Source organism: Sebastes fasciatus, chromosome 21 (genome assembly GCF_043250625.1).
Source record: "Sebastes fasciatus isolate fSebFas1 chromosome 21, fSebFas1.pri, whole genome shotgun sequence".
NCBI lineage: Eukaryota > Metazoa > Chordata > Actinopteri > Perciformes > Sebastidae > Sebastes > Sebastes fasciatus.
Window position 1 is genome coordinate 853,117 of NC_133815.1, and position 12,160 is coordinate 865,276.

The 12,160-nt window shown below is 42.7% G+C and overlaps 1 protein-coding gene across 5 annotated transcripts in view; it reads left to right on the plus strand.

Annotated features, from left to right (window-relative positions):
• Positions 1-5,597: 5,597 nt before the first annotated feature.
• The window catches only part of rreb1a (ras responsive element binding protein 1a), an 81,715-nt gene continuing 75,152 nt past the window's right edge, over positions 5,598-12,160 (plus strand). For all 5 annotated transcript variants that reach the window (XM_074622271.1, XM_074622270.1, XM_074622272.1 and 2 more), the window contains exon 1: positions 5,598-6,484. Coding sequence is in view for 2 of the 5 variants with exons in the window: in XM_074622268.1 (XP_074478369.1) it covers positions 6,445-6,484 (40 nt within the window). In the remaining 3 variants the exon portion in view is untranslated. The remainder of the gene's footprint in view (positions 6,485-12,160) is intronic.

Sequence of the window (12,160 nt, forward strand, 5' to 3'; positions counted from 1 at the left end):
CGTGAGTCTTTAGTATCATCAGTCCCGTGAGTCGTTAGTCTCGTGAGTCTTTAGTATCATTAGTATCGTGAGTCGTTAGTATTATTTGTTGCCGATTATTGCGCGTTCTGTCGCCGTGCAGCGCAAGCGTACGATTGAACCAAACGACCCAAGAGGATTATGGGACAAGAAGAGAGAGAGCTTCGGGTACAAGCTAGGACTACAAAGAGATCAAAATAATAATAATAATAATAATAATCATAATAATGATAATCATCATCATCAAACAACACACACAACACAATGTGAATAAAACGTTAATAATTCAACTCATAAGTCATGAGTTCAGCAGTGAACTACAAAAATGGCAGACACACCATCACTTCCTGCTCCCTCTCTCTGTCTGACTCTCAGTCACTGCTCTTTCGAGAATTAAAGGAAGACGTCTGTATTATCTCTGTGTTGTTTGCAGTCTTTTGAACCTGTAGTATATTCAGCAGCAGTCTGTGTTTTAACTTAACCAGCGTTGAGCTGTGAGAGTTCAGCTGCCTCTCAGTGAGAGCTGCATGCTCCAAACTCTGTCTGTGGCTGAGCGGCCTCAGGCTGCAAGGCAAACAACTGTTACCTACAAATCATCCGTCACTATTGGAAACCGGTTTTTCACCCCCTCCTCCCTTCCTCCCTCCCTCCTCCTCTTCTCCCCCACCACCATCCTCCTCCTCCTCCTCCTCCTCCGGAGCACATGTCTGAGCTGCTGCGTCTCACACTTTCTCTGTTTGTCAAACATCTTTTTGTGAAAACGGGGATGAAGAGCTGCACATGTGTTTGTGAGGCTGGTGGGGAAACAGTGAGACGGAGCAGCATGTGCTCGTCATCCCCCCACACTGCCGACAGGTGTTGGCTTCATGTGACTGCCTGCCTGTCCGGACAACGCTCCAATGAACCAGGAGGAGGAGGAGGAGGAGGAGGAGGAGGAGTGTGTAAAGTTTCATCAACAACAACTGTGTCAACTGGTAGCGTTGAGAAACCCTCCAGCTCAGATCTCCTTTCTCCGGGCTGGTGGAGACTTGGAGTTTAGGGATGCCTCTCCTCCTCCTCCTCCTCCTCCTCTTGCTCTCCGCTTGGTGAATGGATGAATCCACCCTTTTGTTGGCGATGGTTCGTTCCCCGGCAACAGCTCCATGGTTACAGTCCAATAAATAACATCACACTCTCTCTTCTGCGTCTCCGGTTTTCAGGCCGGGATGCAAAAGAAGACTTTTTTTTTTTTTCTGTAAATTCTTTTTGCATCAAAACTCTCAGAACCAGTTTGGTTTTAAATGTAGTGAAAGAACAAGTTGACTGGATTAGTTTGAACCCGAGTTTAAAGTCAAATGAGCACATGAATCATTCAAAGTTATCTGGATGCAGATTTCACATTCTAATATGTATTATCCGTTGGTAACCATGGTGACGTGTTGGTAACCATGGTGACGGGTTTAGTGGAGGCAGAATACATCTCTGAACACGTTAGCTAACGCTGGCTAGCAACTATTGTTGGCTTGTTTCTTTAACAACGGCTGAAGAGAATCCTAGTTTGTCTCAACATGTGCCGTCACTCACTCTCCAGGTTCACCAGTGGTAGTTGAGAACGTTCACATGAACCAACGGGACCAGATTAGACCGCTACGCTGCTGGAGACGACTGCAGGAGGAGGAGACGGCTGGAGAACGCTAGCTAGCTAGCTAACGCCTGCTCTCCTCGTGGTGAAGTCGTCTCCTAGCGGCGAGGAGTGAGGCAGAGGGACCGTGACCCGGCGCCGTCCTCTGTTGGACTCATTTCCTGTAGCGTGGAGCCGTCCGACCAGCGGGCCGGAGGCCAACGGCAGCGCTGTAGAGATAAACTGAGGGCGTATAGATCTGTGGATGTCTATAGTTAACTATCCTTCAGTAAAGTCAGTCACAAAGAGAGACAGACGACATCAGAGAAGCGTTTCAGAGACGGAGAGAAAGGGTTGCTAATAGTTTAGCCTTCTGCTAACAGCAGCCGACGGCATCGTTTACTCTCCGTCTCTGAAACGCTTCTCTGATATTGTAGCTCGCTATCGTGCTGATGTTTAGCAGGTATAATGTTCACCTGATCATTGTTTTATCTCAGCTCAGGTCAGCTTCCTTGATCACAATGACAATGCTGTGTGTGTGTGTGTGTGTGCGTGCGTGAGCATGTGTGTGGGTGTGTTTGGGATGGGCTCGTTGTATCTCAATAGATTCATTTGCATTGAAAAGTGGCCCGTTGAGGTGAAAAGCAGTGATTGGATTAGTGATGTAATGTCGTTATGTATGTGTTTGTGTGAGTGTGTGTGTTTATGATTGTGTGTGTGTGTGTGTGCTTCTCTATCAGATCATCACATCAGGAGGTTTAAAGTCTGCAGCTCTGAGTGAAGTGTAAAAGTGCATCACAGATGAGATCCAACATGTTTATTAGTGACCTTTAGATGTGTATTTTTGAACCAGGCTAGCTGTTCCCCCCGCTTCCAGTCTTTATGCTAAGCTAAGCTAACTACCTCCTGGCTCCGGGGATTTCATCTAACTGTCAGAAAGAAAGGTGTACTTCCCTGAATGTATTACTAATCTTTTAATAGTAAAAGCTCTTTGCAGCAGGTAAACAGCCTCCTAAACCAGACTCAATGCATTTTTGTTATTAATTTATGCTCAAACTAAAGTCCTGGTGACACGCAGTCCTCCCATTAAGGTGGAATTGCTTTAGTTTTGACATTACTTTTAAAATTTTAAGTTGGAATTACTTTACTTTTTACTTTATTTTTAAGGATTTATGGTGGAATTACTTTACTTTTAAGGTTTTAAGGTGGAATTACCTTACTTTTGACTTTACTTTTCAGGTGTTAAGGTGGAAGTACTTTACTTTTTACTTTACTGTTAAGGTTTTATCATGGCATTATTTTACTTTTAAGGTTTTAAGGTGGAATTACCTTACTTTTGACTTTACTTTTAAGGTTTTAAGGTGGAATTACCTTACTTTTGACTTTACTCTTCAGGTTTTAAGGTGGAATTACCTTACTTTTGACTTTACTTTTAAGGTTTTAAGGTGGAATTACCTTACTTTTGACTTTACTTTTCAGGTTTTAAGGTGAAAGTAATTTACTTTTTACTTTACTTTTAAGGTTTTAAGATGGCATTATTTTACTTTTAAGGTTTTAGGGTGGAATTACTTTCCTTTAGACTTTCCTTTTGAGAATTAAATAAGATTTCAAGATGGAGTTACTTCACTTTTTAAGTTTTTATACATGTAGCTAAATAACTTAATAAACATGTGTATACATGTAACTTGGACATACATGACTTGTAGTTGTTGTATATTTCCCTGAATGTATAACTAATCTTTTAATAGTGAAAGCTCACTGCAGCAGGTAAACAGCCTCCTAAACCAGACTCAATGCATTTTTTAAAGTAATTTAAGCTCAAACTAAAGTGGTGGTAACACCCAGTCCTCCCATCAGCCCCTCCTCCATCCTCCCTCCTCCATCAGCAGCAACAGGCCCAACCAGCCGAGAGACTCTTCCTGCTCCGCTGCAGACGCCTGCAGGGGAGGAGGGGTGAGATGGAGAGGATGGGAGGAGGAGGAGGAGGAGGAGGATGGGAGGAGGGGTCTGAATCTGGAGATGGAGGGCTGGCAGGAATGTGGTAGAAGTACAGGACATGCAGCGAGCAGCGAGGAGTCGAGACGCTCACATTAACATCACTGCTGACTGCATTTAAATGGAGGAAACTTTAAGAATTATATTCACACAACTTCATTAATTACTCACTAAATAAAACATTCTCTAACGACTGATTTTTAACAATACTTAAATGTACGTATGACAAAATGTATAGATTTATATGTATATATTTATATGGAATTACTTTACTTTTAAGGTTTAAATGAGATTTTAAGGTGGAATTACTTTAATGTTAAGGTTTAAAGGTGGAATTACTTTCCTTTTAACTTTCCTTTTAACATTTAAATACATTCTTTTAAGATGGATTTACCTCGCTTTCTTTATACATGTAACTAAATAAATTGATGACGTTTTCAAATTTTTAAGATGGAATTATTTACTTTTTAAAATCTAATTATTTTAATTTTAAGCTTTTAAGATGGAATTATTTTACTTTTAACTTGACTTTTAAGATTTAAATAAGATTTTAAGATGGATTTACCTCACTTTTTTATACATGTAAGTAAATAACTCAAAGTTTTTAAGTTTTTAAGGTGGAATTACTTTACTTTTAACTTTACATTTAAGGTTTTTAAAATTAAATTATTTTAATTTTAAGATGGATTTTACCTCACTTTTTTTATACTAAATAACTTAAAACCTTTAAAGATGTAAAATGTCCAGTTATCAAACAGGAACTAGATTATTTTTAAGCCATTTAGACACAAAACTATATAATTTCTTTTGTTCTGAAGACACAGAGATATTGATGATATTTTGTATTTTTGGAGGGAATTATTATATATTTTTTGTATTTGTATTGTGATAAAGTCATCAGGTCCTCCCAACACCTCGCTGGAGTCAGTAGCAGTTCCTCCTCCTCCTCCTGACGGTTGGCATCCTCTCTTCACCTCCCAAACCTCGCGATATCTCCCTCGTCAACCCTCGCGATACCTGCGTGTAGCTGCCTGTCCAGTGGTCTCTTATCTCTCAGCAGCTTCAACTCAACGTGACGCGAGAAAACACAAAACGTCTACTGGCGACTTTTTCTTTACTTTTCTACAACTTTCTACAACAAAGAAGGAAAGTCACTTGTTAAGGAAACGAGTTGCACTTTTAAAGAGGAGAAAAACAAGCTTTAAAGTGTCACTGTTTAACTGTTTAAAGGTGTGAAACAGGTGAATCATTGAGAGTTTAAAGATGGATTTACCTCACTGTTTTATACATGTTACTAAATAACTTCATGACGTTTTCAAATTTTTAAGGTGGAATTACGTTACTTTTAAGGCTTTACGGTGGAATTACTTTACTCTTAACTTTACATTTAAGGTTTTTAAAATCAAATTATTTTAATTTTAAGATTTTAAGATGGAAATATTTTACTTTTAACTTGACGTTTAAGATTTAAATAAGATTTTAAGATGGATTTACCCCACTTTTTTTTATACATGTACCTAAATTACTCAGTTTTTAAGTTTTTAAGGTGGAACTATTTTACTTTAAACTTTGCTTTAAAAGTTTTAAAATTAAATTACTTTACTTTTAAGATTTAAATAAGAGTTCAAGATGGATTTTACCTTACTTTTTTATACTAAATAACTTAATAAAGGATTACTTTACCTTTAAAGATGTTTAATGTCCAGTTATCAAACAGGAACTAGATTATTTTTAAGCCATTTAGACACAAAACTATATAATTTCTTTTGTTCTGAAGACACAGAGATATTGATGATATTTTGTATTTTTGGAGGGAATTATTATATATTTTTTGTATTTGTATTGTGATGAACTCATCAGGTCCTCCCAACACCTCGCTGGAGTCAGTAGCAGTTCCTCCTCCTCCTCCTGACGGTTGGCATCCTCTCTTCACCTCCAAAACCTCGCGATATCTCCCTCGTCAACCCTCGCGATACCTGCGTGTAGCTGCCTGTCCAGTGGTCTCTTATCTCTCAGCAGCTTCAACTCAACGTGACGCGAGAAAACACAAAACGTCTACTGGCGACTTTTTCTTTACTTTTCTTTACTTTTTCTTTATTTTTCTACAACTTTCTACAACAAGGAAGAAAAGTCACTTGTTAAGGAAACGAGTTGCACTTTTGAAGAGGATAGAAACACGCTTTAAAGTGCCACTCTTTAACTGTTAAACTGTTCAGTGCAGTAAAGTAAAAGGTGTGAAACAGGTGAGTGAGAGTCTGAAGATGATCAGATGAGCAGTTGTGACTCCATCACCGGTTACCGGGAGGACGGGAGCAGTAATCCGGTAGAGATGCTCGGTGGAGACACGTGATGAGCTTTAACTGATCAGGGTTAGAGACACGGAGACACACGGAGGACACTGTGGAGACACGGAGACAGAGAGAGGACGCTGCTCCTCCACACAGCAACAGGAGTTAAACACACTAAACTCTTCGACGACTTCTTCTTCTTCTACTTCTCCTCCTCCATTAAGTGTTTGTTTTCCTCCTCCGGGAGAGGAGAGAAGAGGAGGAGGAGGGAGGAAGAGAAGAGGAAGAGGAGGAGGAGGAGGGAGAAGAGGAAGAGGAGAAGCCGGAGCGGAGCGGAGTAAAGTTTGTCCAACTTTGCACATCCCTTCGGAAACGCCATTTTGATTCCTCTCCTCTCCGGAGCAAGTTGAGCTTCTCTCTCTCTCTCTCTTTCTCTCTCTCTCTCTCTTTCTCTCCTCTTCTTCATCATCCCTCTTCTTCATCATCATCATCTTCTTCATCACCCCCCCCACCCTCATCCTCCTCCTCCTCCTCCTCGCCACGATGTCTCGGCGCAAGCAGCCCAACCCCAACAGAGTCCACAGTAAGTCTCTTCTTCTTCCTCCTCCATCATGTATCATCATTATATATATGTGTGTTATATTCTCCCGCCGGCGGGAAACCGTAAAGAGCCGTTAAAGAAGAGAACTTTAGAGAGAGATGAAGACTCTTCTCTTCCTCTCTTCCTCTCTCTCTCTCTCTCTTCACCGTGTTGCTTCCTAGTTTGATGCTCATCCAGAGCAGAGCGGTGGAATCCAGCCCTCCGGAGCTCTCTACTCTCTGCTCTGTCTTCCTCATTCACCAACAACACTATTACACACACAACTACTGCTGCTTTACTGTTTGGTGTAACTTTGTGGACATGTTTAAGGTTGTTATGTGCTGGTTTGTACTCTTTAACTCCTCCTCCTCCTCCTCTCTCTGGGTGGAGGTGGAGGTGGAGGTGGGGGAGGAGGAGGAGGAGGTGGTGTGGGGGGGGGGGGGGTTCAAAGTCTCCTCTCTCCGCCGGAGTGGAGCATCATATCTCGGGTGCACTTTGGCCGTCGCCTCGCTGCTGGTTGGCTCCTCCATGTGTAGAAGCTACCAGACACCCAGAGGCAAGCTGAAGGAAGCACAGCCGGGCTCAGCATCCGGTGCGGGCTTTCAAAATAAAAAACACCTGTTGCTGATGAAGGCGAAATGTTCTCCATAAATACTTTTTTTTAAGGTTTTTGAAATTTAATTGGTTAATTTAGTTTGGATTTACTTTACTTTTAACTTATGATACGATACAACTTTGTCAGTTTGCACTGAAATTCATTTTGCATCCATAGGCAGTTAAGTTTGAATAAAAGTACACATACAGAAAAAAACAAAACACATCACAATTATTCATACATAACCATTACAAAATTGCCATGTGTCCTCTGGATGTACATGTCTTTAGCAGCACATTAATTATTATTTAGCAACAAGATGGACGGATGGACAAAAGCGTTTTTTAGCCTGATGCGGTTAAATGTAGGGACTCTGAATCGCCTCTTGGAGGGCAGAAGTTGATATTCCCCATTTAAAACATGTAAGGGATCAGAAGAGATGCTGTTGGAAAGCACTTTACTTTTAAGGTTTTAAAAATTAAATTATTTAAATTTTAAGATTTTAAGATAGAATTATTTTACTTTTAAGATTTAAAGGTCCCTTATTATAAAAAAGTGAGATTTTCATGTTTTTTTTATTATAAAGCAGGCTTTAGTTCTATATAAATACTTTGAAAGTATCGAAACGCTCAATCCACAGGGAAATACACACAACCCATATTCAGAAACTCTGCATTTGAAACAAGCTGTCAGGATTTCTGTCCATTCGTGATGTCACAAATATACAATATTTAGACCCTTTACACAATTTTAAATGTAAACATTCTAAATGTGTCCCAGTTTATTCCTGGTTGCAGTGTATGTGAATGTCATCAGCTGACAAGAAGTACACATGGACCCAAGCTGTTGCCTAGCAACGCAATTCCGTTGCAATTCCGTCAAAATGCGCTAAAACGGAGCGTTTCAGACAGAGGGTAAACACAGGTATATTCAGGCAGACAGTATGAGGAAAATAAAGTTTTTTTTGAACATTACAGTATGTAAACATGTTCTAGTAGAAACACAAAATACAAGTATGAACCTGAAAATGAGCATAATATTGGACCTTTAAATAAGATTTTATGAGGGATTTACCTCACTTTTTTATACATTTAACTAAATAACTCAAAGTTTAAGTTTTTAAGGTGGAATTACTTTACTTTTAAGATTTAAATAAGATTTTAAGATTGATTGATGGATGATAAGATGGATTATATATATATATATAAAATAAGTACTACCTGGTTAAATAAAAAAAATATATAAGACACCTTCAAAGTAATGATTGAAATATGAAATAATTAGAAAATAAAGAGACAAACGCATGTTAATGTAAAAAAATAATGGTGAAACGTTATATCTGCTGAGTGAGCGACCTTGTGGCGGCTTTGACTTGCTGTTGATGTGAACTTGTGCAGAAAACAAAGTCTTGTGATGATACACTCATAAGATAGAAGGGCTGTGTACTGTATCGTATCATGATACAGGGGTTACCATTCAATATATTGAGATTTTTAAATCTCATTTTAGGAAAATTGTCATAATAAAACAGAACACACCACCGTAAAGTATTATTATTTATATGTAAACTATTAATTAAAAATCAATACAGTGTTTTTGAGAATCGAATCAAAACATAATATCATGATATTCTATATTTTCTTACACCCTTATAAGATGAACACTTTATTTTCCAGGGGACAGAGCAGCAAAATAAAACAAATAATGAATTTAAAAAAAGAAAAAAGAAATTATTAAATTAAGAAATACATATACATATAAACAGTGGTAGCAGTGCTTCAATTTGAATTTACACATTTACAACGGAGTTTACAAATATACAGAAGTGGGTGTTGAAGACAAAAACAATCTTTGTATGTTATGATATTTGATGCATGTCTGTCTGTGTGTGTCACAGTCCCTATAACAAGAATAGATATGGCAAAATAGAAATAATACTACAATAACAGTGTAAATAATAATAATAATGCTTAAAATCATCATCATAATAATAATAATACCTCTAATGTTATAAAGTCATGCTAAAAATGATCATGTGTAATTATTTACCTTGCTAATATGTATTTGTTAATTTAAGTCTATTAAGAACAAAACAAATGTGGTTAAAAACAAGTTTAATGATGCATTTTAATCTTATAAGTCAGAACATGCTCTGACGTTTTACTTTGAAGGGCTGATTCTCCGCTCTTCCGGTAGCATCGTGGTTAACGGCTGCTGGCTCGACGCCGCGGTGACCTTGTCCGGACTCATTTAGACACAAACATACGTTAGTTCATTAGTAAACTTCACCAACACGGTGACGACATCCTCAACATCAGCCGGTTGATCGATGTCCGTCAACTTTGGTTGTTTTAATCGAGTTTCAGAGACTTTTCTCCTCCTCAACCGTCTCCGGTTACAGAGAGAGAGAAGCAGCTCAGCAGAGCAGCAGCGACGTGACGCCTGTTGCATCCTCCTCTTCCTCTTCTCTCTCTCCTCTTCCTCTCCTCCTCTTCTCTCTCCCCTCCTCCTCCTCTTCTCTCTCTCCTCTTCCTCTCCTCCTCTTCTCTCCTCCTCTTCCTCTTCTCTCTCTCCTCTTCCTCTCCTCCTCTTCTCTCCTCCTCTCTCCTCTTCTCTCTCCCCTCCTCCTCCTCTTCTCTCTCTCCTCTTCCTCTCCTCCTCTTCTCTCCTCCTCTTCCTCTTCTCTCTCTCCTCTTCCTCTCCTCCTCTTCTCTCCTCCTCTCTCCTCTTCTCTCTCCCCTCCTCCTCCTCTTCTCTCTCTCCTCTTCCTCTCCTCCTCTTCTCTCCTCTTCCTCTTCTCTCTCTCCTCTTCCTCTCCTCCTCTTCTCTCGCCCCTCCTCCTCCTCTCTCTCCCCTCCTCCTCCTCTTCTCTCTCTCCTCTTCCTCTCCTCCTCTTCTCTCTCCCCTCCTCCTCCTCTCTCTCCCCTCCTCCTCTTCTCTCTCTCCTCTTCCTCTCCTCCTCTTCCTCTCTCTCTCTCCTTCTCTCCTCCTCTCTCCTCTTCTCTCTCCCCTCCTCCTCCTCTTCTCTCTCCTCTTCCTCTCCCCCTCCTCCTCCTCTCTCCTCCTCTTCTCTCCTCCTCTCTCCTGCTCTCCTCCTCCTCCTCTTTTCTCCTCCTCCTCCTCTCCCCCTCCTCTTCTCTCCTCATCCTCCTTCTCTCCTCTCTCCTCCTCCTCTCCCCCTTCCTCTCTCCTCCTCCCTCCTCTCCTCCTTCCTCCTCCTCTCCTCCTCCTCTCTCCTCCTCCCTCCTCTCCTCTCCTCTTCCTCCCTCCTCCTCTCTTCCTCCTCCCCTCCTTCTCCTCTCCTCCCTCTCTGCTCCTCCCTCCTCTCTCCTCCCTCCCTAGTCCCCTCCTCTCCTCCCTCCCTCCTCATCCTCTCCACTCCTCATCCTCTCCTCCTCTGTCCTCTTCCTCCTCTCCTCCCCCTCCTCCTCCCCCCCCTCCTCTTCTCTCTCCCTCTCCTCCTCCTCCTTCTCTCCTTCCTCCCTCTTCCTCCTCCTCTCCTCCCCTCCGCTCCTCCTCCTCTCCTCCCTCCCTCCTCCCTCCTCTCCTCCCTCCTCCTCCTCCCTCCTCCTCTCTCCTCCTCCTCTCCTCCTCTCCTTCTCCCCTCCTCCTCCTCCTCCCCCTCTTCTTCTCTCTCTCTCTCCTCCTCTCTCTCCCTCTCCTCATCCTCTCCCTCCTCCTCTCTCCTCCTCATACCTCCTCCTCCTCTCCTCTCTCCCTCCTCCTCCTCTCTCCTCCCCCCCTCCTCCTCTCCTCCGCTCCTCCTCCCTCCTCCCTCCTCTCCTCCCTCCCTCTCTCCTCCTCCTCCCTCCTCCTCTCTCCTCCTCATACCTCCTCCTCTCCTCTCCTCCCTCCTCTCCTCCCTCCCTCTCTCCTCCTCCTCCTCCCTCCTCTCTCCTCCTCATACCTCCTCTCCTCCTCTCCTTCTCCCCTCCTCCTCCTCCTCCCCCTCTTCTTCTCTCTCTCTCTCCTCCTCTCTCTCCCTCTCCTCATCCTCTCCCTCCTCCTCCTCTCTCCTCCTCATACCTCCTCCTCCTCTCCTCCCTCCCTCCTCCTCCTCTCTCCTCCCCCCCTCCTCCTCTCCTCCGCTCCTCCTCCTCTCCTCCCTCCCTCCTCCCTCCTCCCTCCTCCTCTCTCCTCCTCATACCTCCTCCTCTCCTCTCCTCCCTCCCTCCTCCTCCTCTCTGCTCCACCCCTCCTCCTCCTCTCCTCCTCCCTCCTCTCCTCTCCTCCTCTCCTTCTCCTCTCCTCCTCCTCCTCCCTCCTCCTCTCTCCTCCTCATACCTCTTCCTCCTCTCCTCCCTCCCTCCCTCCTCCTCCTCTCTCCTCCCCCCCTCCTCCTCTCCTCCCTCCTCCTCCTTCTCCCCCTCCTCTTCTCTCTCCCTCTCTCCTCCTCCTCCTTCCCCTCCTCTTTTCTCTCCCTCTCTCCTCCTCCTCCTCCTTTAGCCTCCATCTTCTCTCTTTTGACATCATCCACCGTTTAACTTCCATTAAAACACAAACTCACACTTTATTCTCTGTTTGAGGCTGTTTTCAATCAAACCGTCCACTTTTGTTCACTTTTTAGCGGCTAAATGAGCCGCTGCTGTTGTAGTTGTAGTTGTTGTTGTTGTTGTTGTAGTTGTAGTTGCTGTTGTAGTTGTTGTTGTAGTTGTTGTTGTTGTTGTTGTTGTAGTTGTAGTTGTGTCCGTGGTGGAGGATGCTGCTGCTGCTGCTGACTATAATAATGTAGTTTTACAATAACAATGTAGTTTTACTGTAATATTGTAGTGTTACTGTGTCACAGAGACTTTGTTATCAGCTCTCCGGGTGAATGATTGATGGTTCAGGTTTGGAGAGGAGATGCCTTGTTTCTCCTCTCTGTCTCAGGGTTGAACTGGTTAGATAATTCTCTCGCTCTACCTCCCTGCTGACGAACTTTAACCCCGGTTTCACAAAGAAAACCCACTTCCCTTTACCCACTTCACCTTCGTTAACTTTTAGCACATTGGTAGTCATCAGGTAGTAGAGATTCACCTATCTCCTGGTTTCTTTACTATCACCATACCTGGGTGCTGATGTGATACGTATAAGTATTGTGATTG